Below are 12,806 nucleotides of genomic sequence, written 5' to 3'. Positions count from 1 at the left end.
TTAACACTTTTTTCATTAAAATAAGGTGAAAACAATACTCAAAAAAGTGATTTACTTACTTTTGTGCAGACTAGTAGTAGTAGTAGTAGTAGTAGGAACGGGCTCGGTTTGTTCAACCTTGACACCCATAAATTTTGTGATCAACTGACAGCTGGCTAAGGTAGCGCGCGAAAAATTTACTTCCGGGAGTATCTCTCCCGAACGGGTCGTCAATCATGGCAGGTGGTATTGGGAATTTATTTTCTTTTGTTATTAATTTATTTTAGTAGGCAGTAGATGTACAGTTTGGTCCCAGAAAACCTTACTCCTAATAGTGTACTGTGAAAGTTCATTCTGCGCGTACTAAATTCTGTTAATAAGTGAATCTCAAATGAATGAGCTATATATTATGAGCATATTTTCTAACTTTTTAGTGCATATTCTCAAGTTTTTTAGTGCATATAAATCTGGGTCCCACAAATGAAATATACTAGGTGTAATCAAAAAATGCTGTGAACAATTTTATTAGAAACATAGTAATAAGCTTACATGGAATTTGATTTAATCTTCTTCAAAATACTGTCCTTGGCTAGTAATACACTTATACCAATGTTGAATCCATGACTGGAAGCATTTGTGGAAGGCTTCTTTTGGCTCTGACGAGGCCCTCTCAATGTCAAGAATGGTGTTATGTTTTTCTTCAAGCACGGTTTTAATTTTTGGAAAGAGATAGAAGTCGCTTGGTGATATATCTGGAGAGCACAGAGAATCTGGAGACAGGAATATTTTTTTTTCGACCAAAAACTAGTGGATCAAAAACAAAGTGTGCCACGGGGCGTTTTTGTGGTGAAGAAGGAAGCCATTTATCTATTTAATCGGCAAAATGCTTTTCACAGACCCATACGAGATGTTTAGTTCTTCGGAAAGCTTTCGAATACTCATTCACCTGATTGAACAAATCGTTTGTGCCACTTTTAGCACGTTTACATGTTTTTTGACGTCGAAGGACGTCTCGCTCGTTTTCAACCCATTCTTGCCGCTTTCGAATCGCTCCTATCACTTGTAAACAGTCTTCAACGCAACCCTTCATCGCCATACACTAATTTTGATATTTCGTGAGCTTCTTTGGCTTTTTTTTTTCTTTGCAGCTTAGAACAAAACTTAGAACGTCTACTGTTGGCGCACGACAGACACTTTTAACAAGTCCTCATTTTTCTGTCTCTGGAAGCCAATTAACATACCACAACTCTTCCAAACTCGACACTGACCGTACCAAAGGTTAAAGATACCGTGCTTACTGTTTGAAATGGATACAACATCGATAGATGGCACTGTCCAACTACATTCAACGTACATTTTGATCTCACCTTGTATATTTGCATATAGGTATATATCCAGTAATACGGAAGTGAAATGTATGAAAATAATTATTTCAATTGAATAAGGGGTTACACCAAATATGCACGGTTAGTTCGAAAATTGAACGTTAATTTAAGACATGCTACATTTTAACGTTAATTGCTTCTCTTTCATTTTTTTAATAAAAAAGTCATAATAGCAGAACATATCATACACGATCTATAGAACGCATATTTTAAAATCACGCTCGACCCTAGCCATAGGAGCTAAATTCGCGGTTCTGATTGGTTGAAGTTATCCGTTTCTTCCCACGTTGCATAGATATAGCAGAAATCAAACGCCTCTTGCTGTCGATACGCGGGGCCGAGCGTGCTAGCGCAACAGGCTAGTAATAATAATCGCCTTCGGCGTGGGTTCAAACCCAGTCCAAAGATTTTTTAAAATCTTCATAACACTTTTTTTATTACTCAAAAAAAAAAAAATGATTTACTTACGTTCACTTTACGGGAATTTATTACTAGTGCATAAACGGTCAGATAAGCTACATGCAGCAGCAAGGGCGCCCATGTTGTGGTTTCCAGAGGAGGGCAAGTATAAGAGACATTTCAAATATAGTTGCAAATTTTGCTGTAACTTCTAAAAATTCTAATAGGTTTTCGATCTTCCGAAGTATAATTTTCTCTAGGGAGGCAAGCGTCCCCTTGCCCCACCTGATAGGCACCCTTGCGCAGCACTATGCTTCAATTAATAGTTTATTTTTATATAACTGGGCGATAAGGAAAAATAAATTAATCATTTTGTACACAAATTAATTTTTCGTATTTTGAAATCTAAATTTATTCACAGCTTCTTTTCAAATATATGTTCGTATTTTTACTTATTAAAATGCAGCTCAAAATGAATGCTAGTGTGAAACCTGAGCCTGGTGTGATTTCGTTGGGCTTCACAAACGCTAATCACTAATAATCAAAAGGCTTATTACAACCGGAAATTACTTATGGTAGTGGCTGGCAAGACATGATAAGGAAGGGGTTGTGATATAAAATAGGTTGGGAACTTCTTAACTAGCTGATAATCGGGGCATCGCTATTCTCTTTGTAGCCTATTTCATAACACTTACCTGGTGGATAGTATCTTAGTAAAAATCTCTTCAGCTGCATCACTGTAAAGAAAAATCGAATAAAAAATAAGTTTCTTAGTAGCATGTAGCAAAAGTAATGACAAATATCTATTGCAGTTTATTTCTATATTCTCTGTTATATAACTATCCCCGTGATTGTATAAGTATACGCGCCTTCGACGGCAGAGACTCGAGTTTGTTTCCAAGTGAGATCTCAAGTGATTCGAATTTCACATTAAGACGTAACTCCACGTCTCATACCGTCGGTGCTGAAGGGGATGTTAAACTCGAAATTAATAATGTAAATTTTACTACAAGGTTCTTATCTCGCAATTTATATATTGATTTGTCAAGTTCAGTTTCTTATATCGTATTTTCTTTTTTTCCCCTCAGGAATTTTCAAGCTGGGATTTTTCTATTTTCCTTCCACATTCTCATTACACCAATTGTATCATACTCTTCACTTTCGTTAATGATCGTCTCCTACAAGGCATAATCGTGGTATATGGGACGAAAAATTTTATTCCCCTTGCTTGAAGCTGAGAATGTATACAGGCTTTCTTCCCGATTTTATTTTATTTATTTATTTATTTTTTTTTTTTAGAGGAGCAAAATAAGTATGTGAGGGGGCTTCACTGATACACTATTTGCTAGAGCAGTGGTTCTCAATTTAAATCCTATCATGACTTCTATTTTATCATATCCTCTTTCTAGCGAACTCTTATAATGTATGGTCTGTAATAGGCTTCTGTGGGATTTTTAATGTACCTTTTGCTGAGATCTCACGATATCCATCTATTTCTATAATAGTAAAATCAATTTCTTGTATATAGTGGATACAGTAACTTCCCTAAAAGCGAGTGGATTAAAACCGAATTTGGTCAGTTCATTCATATTACCAATATCGAATCCGATCCGTCGCACTGTTTCAAAATGGAGGCCGTTTGAAAATTTTAAAATTTGATATCTCCCTTAATTTTGGGTCATATGTTAAAAAAAATAAAGTGATTGTTAATTTTGGTTTTAAAAAACTTGGACAGTTGTTTGAAAAGTTGTCGAGAGGCCACCACTTTGAGTTACCTCATATTGTTGTATATTAGGTAGTATATTGTTTGGTATATTGTTATTTGGTTTGTTGCATGTATTCAGCATCACCAAAATCTGTTAAAAGCAAGTTGTTTACATTTAAAATTTAGGAAACAAATAAAACCTCACACTAAAAATCTACCTTTATTGCTGGGAAAATGACTATTTGCTCACACACATTTATACATTAAAAAATAGACTTCAATTTTAATTGTATTTCAATATGCAGGTTTTGTTGCATTTATATTATTCTGGTATTTCAATATGCAGTTCTCATTAGTTTCATCTTTCATTTAAATTGATTTTTAAATAACTCTGCACCTGTTGAAAATGTTTAGTAGACTTATTTTATGTTGTTCTTAAAAGTATATATATAAAATAAAAATATGCCTGTCAGTACAAAATTCAAAATAGTTTTTAAAAATATTTTTCGGTATTAGTTTCTAATTATATTTATTTCTACCGCTTATCTTCGCGACCCCATGAAACCCTCTCGCGATCCCCTGGTTGAGAAACTCTGTGCTAGAAGATATGCTCTGCACACAGGGCTGGCGGTATACTAATTAAAATATTTCTTGATGGAAACAGACTTCATGATGATGGTTGTTAAATTTACTAAGTTGACCAATTTGAATACTACATTTATAAATCATGTTGAAGTCGAATTAGTCACATGGACAGTGCTAAAGCAAATGGCCAAATAAACCCCAACATAAATTGCTTGATTGTTGTCAAATACAAGAACTCAATACTCGAACAGTAGCAAACACCTGTTCCATTTATTTATTTAACTTTAACCAGATACAGCTCAGAGGTCATTTTATACTGTATATTTAACAACAGCAATAACAATGGAAAGGATTTGGGAAGGTATCGGCCAGGGGCTGTTTAGTAGGTAGCATCCCGGCATTTGCCTGGTAGGACTGAGAAAACCCTGGAAAATCGGTCAGGATGGTCAGCAGTGGGAATCGAACCCACAACCTCCCGAATGCGAAGCCAACGCTCTACCACTTGAGCTACTTCCCTCGGTATTTAGTTAGTTATCACAGTTTTGATTTGAAAACTAGTCTTGTCTTTGTCACAAACAAGTTCCTTATCATTCAAGGTGGAAACAAGTTTTTTTTTTTTTTTTAATTTTTTAAGATGTAGAAAGAAAATCAAGAAATAAAGATAAAAGAGCTAGTTGCACTGGAATTGCAAACTGATATACTAAGATTGAAGCTCGATATTGAATTCTATAAAAAGGATTACCATCTTCTTTCTGCAGATGTGTTTGTTTTATCTTTCAATAACATAGTAGATTATCATTTAAAGAAATACAGACACAATGAGATTGTATTTGTAGTGTTTAGGCCTTTCTGAGTGCGAGTGTATTTTCCTTCCCCTTGGTTTTTCATGATGTGGTAGCATATTTAATATCGTGACTTTTAAGATTTGTTCTTTCTGGAGAAAGGAGGCTGCAAATGATGCCTTGCACGGGGCGGTAAATTGCCTAGGGCCGGCCCTGTCTGCACAAGAGCGACATGCAGAGCCTGATCGGAATTTAATTTGTCCTACCTCTGACGGAGTGATGGGCAAACCCCAACAAGATAAGCCCATAGGAAGTATGCCTGAAACATTGAATCTGAAATATAAAATCGTGCAATATACTAGTGATGGACACACTTTTTCTTAGGAAGGAGCAAGAGAAGAAAGAAAATACTTTAGGTGGGCAAATATAATTTATTAAGGACAACAATGGCAACTAGTGCCTTCATTCGTCATATTAGGGATCATGTCGCGGGCTGGATAGAATTTTGAGGTGGGGGGGCGTGTCTAGCGTGCAGCCATAATTTGTCAATCATAGCAGATGAAGATAAGTAATACTTCCTTAAGGATGTAACAAATTATGGACAATTGGGAAAAAAATCTTTGTAGAACAATTGCCGAATATCAACCAACTTATTACATGAAAAGTACACCTTTAATAATGATAAATGTTCTAAAAGACGATAACAAGCTGATTAAAATAATAAATTACTATTTTTTTAGCTAAGTATTAAATAAATATCGTACAAATTTACTCATAATTTATATGATACTCTAATTCATTTGTAGCTTGCCAAATCTATTTTGACATATTACTAAATCCACAGAGAAAAAACATACAGACAATAAACCCGGTGAAAAACTTGAAATCTCACGTGACCGATCACATGATGAGTACGGCCTTCTAATCTGAAGTTAGCTGTTTGGAAATTTTTAATCTAATCATCGATTAACATGTGGTGAAGAAGTCGACATTATGCATAGACAAAATAATTAAGCATGAAAATTAATGTCCAGACCTAGATGCTATAGTACAAGAAACTGACATGAAATAAATATATGTCTGTCTTTATTTAAGTTACTAATGGCTACAAAAAATAAGAGAAACAAATGAGTAACAAACCGATATGCAGTAGAGTTAACTTTCTATCTGATTTTTCTGAATTCGATCCACTATTCCAAGACAATCGAAGTAGATAAAAATATGCTGATTACTATTACAATTCACGACGTCAGGTGTGGAAAGAACAACAGTGCCAAGGTCTTACAACGAAATCGAATGTTAAGATAAAAAGAACTAAAAATAATACAAAATTTGCCATTTTTCTTTTGTTTGTTTTTCATAAGTGAAAGGAAATAATGAAATGCAACTTACCACAATCATAGATAATGTTATTCTACAACAGAAAATATGAACCTGAAGAATTTTCACTTTTGCCGCCCATAGAAAATACAGTGTTGCCAGAATAACATTTCCCCCAAAATCTAAGTTAAGGCAGAGGAAAGAACTCAAATGCATTTGATTATGTATCATATTATCTTGGAATCCTGTCAACTACTTTTCAAATAATAGTTGTATTTAGTTTGTAATAAACAAAATAGTTTCAACATACAGTTATTAAAATTAAATAATAATGTTATTTAAAAAGTAGTTCACAGGATTCCGAAACAACACGATACGTAATCAAATGCAATTGAATTCGTTCCTATAGTCGCTGCCTTAATTTAGATTTTGGGGAAAATGTTATTCTAACAACACTGAAAATGCTTCAGGTTCATATTTTTCATTGTAGAATAACATTATCTATGATTGTGATAAGTTGCATTTCCTTTTCTTCTTTTACTTATGAAAAACAAACAAACGAAGAATGGTAAATTTTGTATTATTTTTTAGTACGTCAGGCTCTTAATTGGTACAGCACGCGAACAATGAAAAACGGATTTCCACAGTGCATATAGGAAGATGCTTGTCTGTATGTATTCTGCGTCTGAGATCAAATCTGTACAATTAAACTAGCCTAAACCTCCGTAGTACAAAACGCCAAAGGGCTTAAGCTGACCACAACAAGTAGATTATAAAAACAGATACCTCACCTTCCAAGCATAGTGGATAAAATTCTTCTTAATAGAACTTCTTTTCCCTATTGCCGATTAACGCAATCTTATAGGTCAAATAATATCTAACGGAATAATGACCTCAATAATCCTAATTTATCTTCTGTCGTTTTGTATTTATGAAGGCTTCCATCACAGCAACTTGATTCCCACCAAGTAAAAATATAATACCAAGACAAATTATTGGACTTTTGATTTTGCATCATAATCTGTGAAATAATAAGTGTTTAAACATAATGTAAGTTTATGTAATCATTAGACAAGTAAAATACATTTAATTCATCTGTTCAGTTTTATTTAATTACAACATATAGTTTCTTAAATGTATATTTTATTTATTAAACTACATTCCTTACAACTACTATTTGTTTCAACAATAATTTTTCATTAACAGTACATGTCTGTGCGAGAGAGTCAAATCTCATGATTAGGTTTCTAACTCAGTTTTCATTGTTTAATTGACTTAAAACTTTCACAAATATGTGTACTTAATTTGACTTAATCAGTATTCGAAGTGGAAAAAAAAGGCGGTGGGTCTTATGCAGAGTCGTTCTGACGCGTGATTAGTACGATACTAAAGAGTTCGACTAACATATTTCCTGCAGTAGTCAGGCCTTTAGAATGACGCTAATCATGCATCAAAACGACTTAGCATAAGTCGGGGTATGTTTTTATTACGACTTCAACTCGACATACTGGCTATCTAAATGTTGAAATACAGTTAGAGTATGTTTCCTAAAAGATTGCATTTCTATTTACATAATAATTGAAAATCACTGGAGAACTTCTCTTTAGTTAAGGTGGGGGTCATGGAGAGACTTTGATCCCTCGCCAACAACTTTCTGAAAAAAAAATATTCCCATAGGATGTATTATAGAGAATTATACACGAAAATGCTCAAAAACAGAGTTTTTATATTAACAATTTCCTACGAGAAAGCGCCCGGACCCCCACTCGACTGAGGAGTATTCCAAATCCCCGGAAAAATCGCACCCATAGCAGACAATCACTAAATCCGATCATGCTCAGAACACGACATTTATATGAATTAAGACAGGAAAAGATATGGCACATCAATATATAAATTAGATAAACTTATTTGAAGACATCTCATTTTAAAAACAAAAGATAGGAAACAGATAAAAATGTCGGTGTTGTCAATTCGGAAATTTTCTACATAACAAATAAAATCGTTTTACATGCAAAGTTATTTCTCGATTACCGTGTATAAAAATGGATTCATTAAAGCTAATGAGCATCTAATATCCTGTGACGGTATGTCTTGATCACTAAAAAATTAGCGGCGGTATGCCTTCATCAATGAGAAACCAGAGGCGGTATGGCATACCACCACATACCGTCTCACTTCGACCACTATACTTAATACCTTAATACATTTTTCCAAAATGTATTAACCAGGTGTAAAAGTGGGTCTGAAAAGGTAGGGGGACGGATGACGTCACGCCGTCTCCCATGCCTATCTTTGCGAATTGTAATTTATTAGGAAGTGGGGGGACACTATAGATATTTTTTGTAAATGAGAGCACGACATCCTCCCGCGTCCCCCGCTCCCCTCACTTTTAACCTTGGTCTTAACAAATTTTTAAAGAACGTTGCAGAAATATGTCCAACTAAAACTAGAACTCGGTTATGTCTAACGACAATCAAGATATTATCAGAGAGAGAGAGAGAGAGAGAGAGAGAGAGAGAGAGAGAGAGAGAGAGGCAACACTGAATAACGAGATTTTCGTGTTAGATGGTGAAAATTCCGAAAACGGTAATTGAAGGCTAATTAACACTTCAGAAGCAATTTTATCCTAAAGTAATTAGGTATGTCTATGGGGTTTGTCAACATTTTTAGAGTGTTGGAAATATGTATTTGCTCAAAACTTCCAATCGGTACGGCTAGCGGCTAAAGAAACGCCGTGAAATGAAAGCATAATATAGAACTTCGGAAGCAATTACTGATGCCCAACAAAAATTAAATATCGGGATACCCTTATAGATGAAGTAAGTATCTCACTACAATTTCTATCGAAAGACTGGTTAAGTTTCTTCTGTCAGTTAAAGGGTACCGGATAAAAGAGTAAAAATTTCATATCAATATCTGATATACGGTATCAATAGAGATATAATACATTACATTTTTGACATCATAAATATAGAGACCCTTATGGATTTGGAATTTTGGGTCTGATGTAAAGAGGAGAAATTTCAGAAAACTAACGATGCATCTTAAAGAGTACATGAAACCGTGTAAAAGAATGGAAACTTCATAACAATAGCGATAGGCCTATAAGCCATTGCATTTCTGTATAAATATAGAGATCTTTATGGATTGGGACTTTTGGATCTTTGCTAAAAGAGGTGAAACTTCAGAAAACTAACCATGTAACCTTAATAGGTAATCTAGCAGGTGTTCTGCAGTTAAGTATGGTCGCGAGGTATTTTGTAACTTTCACTCAATCATCTATTGCGTCAAGACTATTTATCGTAGGATCATGGTTCATACCCCGTTTTGTTTCTAGTAACGCAGTTTCCAACTGCGTCCGTAAAATTTCCCTAAAGTGTACCAAATGCGAGAAATTTCCGCTCAAAGTGGGACAAAGGGATTTTCTTTTTCAAAAATCCCTTTTTTATCGCGAATATCTACCCTTTGGTATAGGATACGATCATGCGAATACTACTAAAAAAACTTTGCTTTATGATGAAGAGAATGAGATACAAAGAGTGGCCCTGGGATGAATAGTTTTGATGCTACAGCCGATTTACATATTTGCTTTTGCTAATACCTTTTTAGTGAATTTCTATACTATCATCATCATCATCAAGAATGTTCATTGTGGGAACATGAATTGTACCTCGTTTTCTTTGCCTGGGGGCGCGGTGGCTCAGTGGTAGAGCATTCACCTCTGGTGCTTGGGGTCCCTGGTTCGATCCCAGCTCGCACCGTGTGGACTTTGTGGTGGACAAACACCGTGCTTGTGGGTTTTCTCGGGTTCTCCCGTTTCCTCCCACATTCATTCCACCATTTCACTAATTTCTCATCATCATCGTCTCCTTTAGTCTAACCGGCATAACCGTGGGACGTAAAACTTAAAGATTTCCTTTCATTTATTTCGTTTTCTTTGCCATGAACCAGTCTTTCAAACGGTGCCACTCGCATGTCTCTAGCATGTACCATAGTGGAGAAAATTCGCGAAAAAGGGAAATTTTTGTCAAAAATCCCTTTTCCCCCGATTTTGGGCCCCTCTGGCCAGCCACTGTGTCAACCCACAGAGCCCTTAAAAAAATCCCAAACATACTACATACTATGTGTAATATCTGTACGAAGTTTCAATGTTTTATCTTGAAAAATAAGAAAGGAAAAAATATTGCCCCATGTGCAAACAGTATCAGCTTTCCCCTATGTAAGCAATGGATAACCCATTTTTATATAAAGATTTCCTGACTCATTCCTAATTATCGTAGAGACATGATTGATACACAGTTTTGTTTGGCCAAAACCAGTCTTTTAAACGGTACTACTCGCATGTCTCTAGCATGGACCATAGTGGAGAAAATTCGCGAATCGGGGAAAAAGGGATTTTTTGACAAAAATCTCTCTTTTTTGCGAATTTCCTCCACTATGGTACATGCTAGAGACATGCGAGTAGTTCCGTTTGAAAGATTGGTCCATGCCAAAGAAAATGAGGTACGTATCATGACTTTAGAATAAATAGTGATAATGAAACATCCCGTTTTACGGTCACAAAAGTCAAAATAAAATAATTTATAACAAACCGTTTTCTTTGGTTATGTTAGCTAAAAAAAAAAATTTCAATTCAAGCATGCGCAACAAATTTTATCAAAAGATTCCAAATTCTTGTTAAGTGGCCAATCGAAACGAAAGACGACTCGACGTTATTAACTTACATTAAATGAAAAAAAAAATAAATCTTACATATGCTTGACTCTATGAGCAGTATTCGAAATTATAAAATTGAGATTTGGTCGTGATTGTTTATTTGTGCCAATCAATCAACAGTTACATTGTAATCTGTTAAATATTTGCCTACATCGCAGTGCATTCAAACAATTACGATATTATGTTATTACATTGGATTAACTTCAACCTTGTATCGATTTTCACATTTCCATATTTATACAATGTATATATATTCAGTTCGTGATCATTTAAAAAAATATAACAGTCCATATGCTCTAAGTATTCACTCAACGAAATGACATTATCATTACTGAAATTATTACTAAATAGACGTTCATTATTCATAACCCTGTCCATATTACTGAAACTGAAATTAGGCAACAACATAAGCCTACACGACTGCTACTACATTATCATTGCACTCTAGCACAGGTAAGTAGCATGTATCAATCGTACATAATATATCTACAAAAAAAAACTTCTACTATTGATGAAATGATATATTTACAAATGAGGAAAAAAAAAATGCTCTACTTCTACTTCTCTACGCCAGGGTTTACGTAATATTTAAAGTTGAACGTCATTATCAACATTATTATCACTCTTAAGTTCACAATATCATGTCATTAATTTTCAAGAGCCATGGACACATAACATAATTCAGAATTGTGTTTAAGATCGACAAATTGTATAAATTTAAAATACGTATTTACTTGTCAGTAACGTTGAACATCAGCTAACCACGTCGACTTTCGATGAGGCAAATATGTAAGAAATCCCGTAACGTGTGACTGGCACCATTAAACTGAATATATGCCCAAGACAGAGTCTTGCACGGACGCATATTCGAACAGAATTTTAAATATATCTGAAATCTGCATAGATCAAGTATGCACTTTCATAGCACGAAACAACGATGGACGAAACCATTTCAAAATATAATTCCTTAACTTACATAAAACCCTAACCTACGCAATTTGAAATACATGAGAGGAAAGAAAAAAAAAAATATATCGCGAAACAAAATAATAGGACATTATTCACGGTGAGCACATAAATTCAATTTACATAACCTAAGCAAACGATCAAAAACATGTATTTCCCGCAATATCGCAAGACAAAATTAATAGCACATTATTTAACAGTCAGCACACAAGTTCAATCTAACTAACCTAAACAAGCAATTGAAATATAAATTTTCCCGAAAGATATCACAAGGCAGGACAATAGCACATTATTTAATCATCAGCACACAAGTTCAATCTAACTAACCTAACTAACCTAAACAAGCAATTGAAATATAATTTTTCCCGAAATATACCACAAGGCAAGACAATAGCACATTATTTAATCATCAGCACACAAGTTCAATCTAACTAACCTAACTAACCTAAACAAGCAATTGAAATATAATTTTTCCCGAAATATATCACAAGGCAGGACAATAGCACATTATTTAATCATCAGCACACAAGTTCAATCTAACTAACCTAACTAACCTAAACAAGCAATTGAAATATAATTTTTCCCGAAATATATCACAAGACCCCACAAAAATACATTATCTGGCAGTAAGCACACAATCTGATTTCCTAACCTAACAGTCAAAATAAATGTATATTATCGGACACGTAAAATCTGAATTTTACCTAACCTAAGCACATTATTTGATAAGGTACACATTAAAATAACATTTCAGGGCGGAAATATTACTTAATCTAACAATAAAGGAAAACCGTATCAATTCTCACATGGAAAATATTAATATCGAGCGGTGCGCTTAAAGTAAAGTTCACCAACAATTTTCGATGTTGATCACATATTCTTATAATATCATTCTATTGAGTGGTAACGAGATGAGCTGTCTAAACGCGTAACGCCTTTTACTTTAATTACACATATTTATGTCAA

The 12,806-nt window shown here is 34.5% G+C and overlaps 1 protein-coding gene across 7 annotated transcripts in view; it reads right to left on the bottom strand.

The window, feature by feature from the left end:
• Positions 1-12,806, bottom strand: part of LOC145684198 (dynein assembly factor with WD repeat domains 1-like) — a 161,411-nt gene that overhangs the window by 26,546 nt on the left and 122,059 nt on the right. For 4 of the 7 annotated variants that reach the window (XM_081756239.1, XM_081756237.1, XM_081756238.1 and 1 more), the window contains exons 2-3: positions 6,947-7,176; positions 2,459-2,500 (exon numbers count right to left, since the gene is read on the bottom strand). In XM_081756239.1, the coding sequence (XP_081612365.1) occupies positions 2,459-2,498 (40 nt within the window). In that variant the 5' untranslated portion in view covers positions 2,499-2,500; positions 6,947-7,176. The remainder of the gene's footprint in view (positions 1-2,458; positions 2,501-6,946; positions 7,177-12,806) is intronic. The other 3 variants (XM_081756241.1, XM_081756242.1, XM_081756236.1) reach the window with 1 other exon arrangement.

Source organism: Thermobia domestica, chromosome 4 (assembly GCF_964235325.1).
Source record: "Thermobia domestica chromosome 4, izTheDome1.hap1.1, whole genome shotgun sequence".
Lineage (NCBI taxonomy): Eukaryota > Metazoa > Arthropoda > Insecta > Zygentoma > Lepismatidae > Thermobia > Thermobia domestica.
The sequence above is the reverse complement of the archived record's forward strand: the minus strand, read 5'-3'. Positions and strand labels throughout refer to the sequence as shown.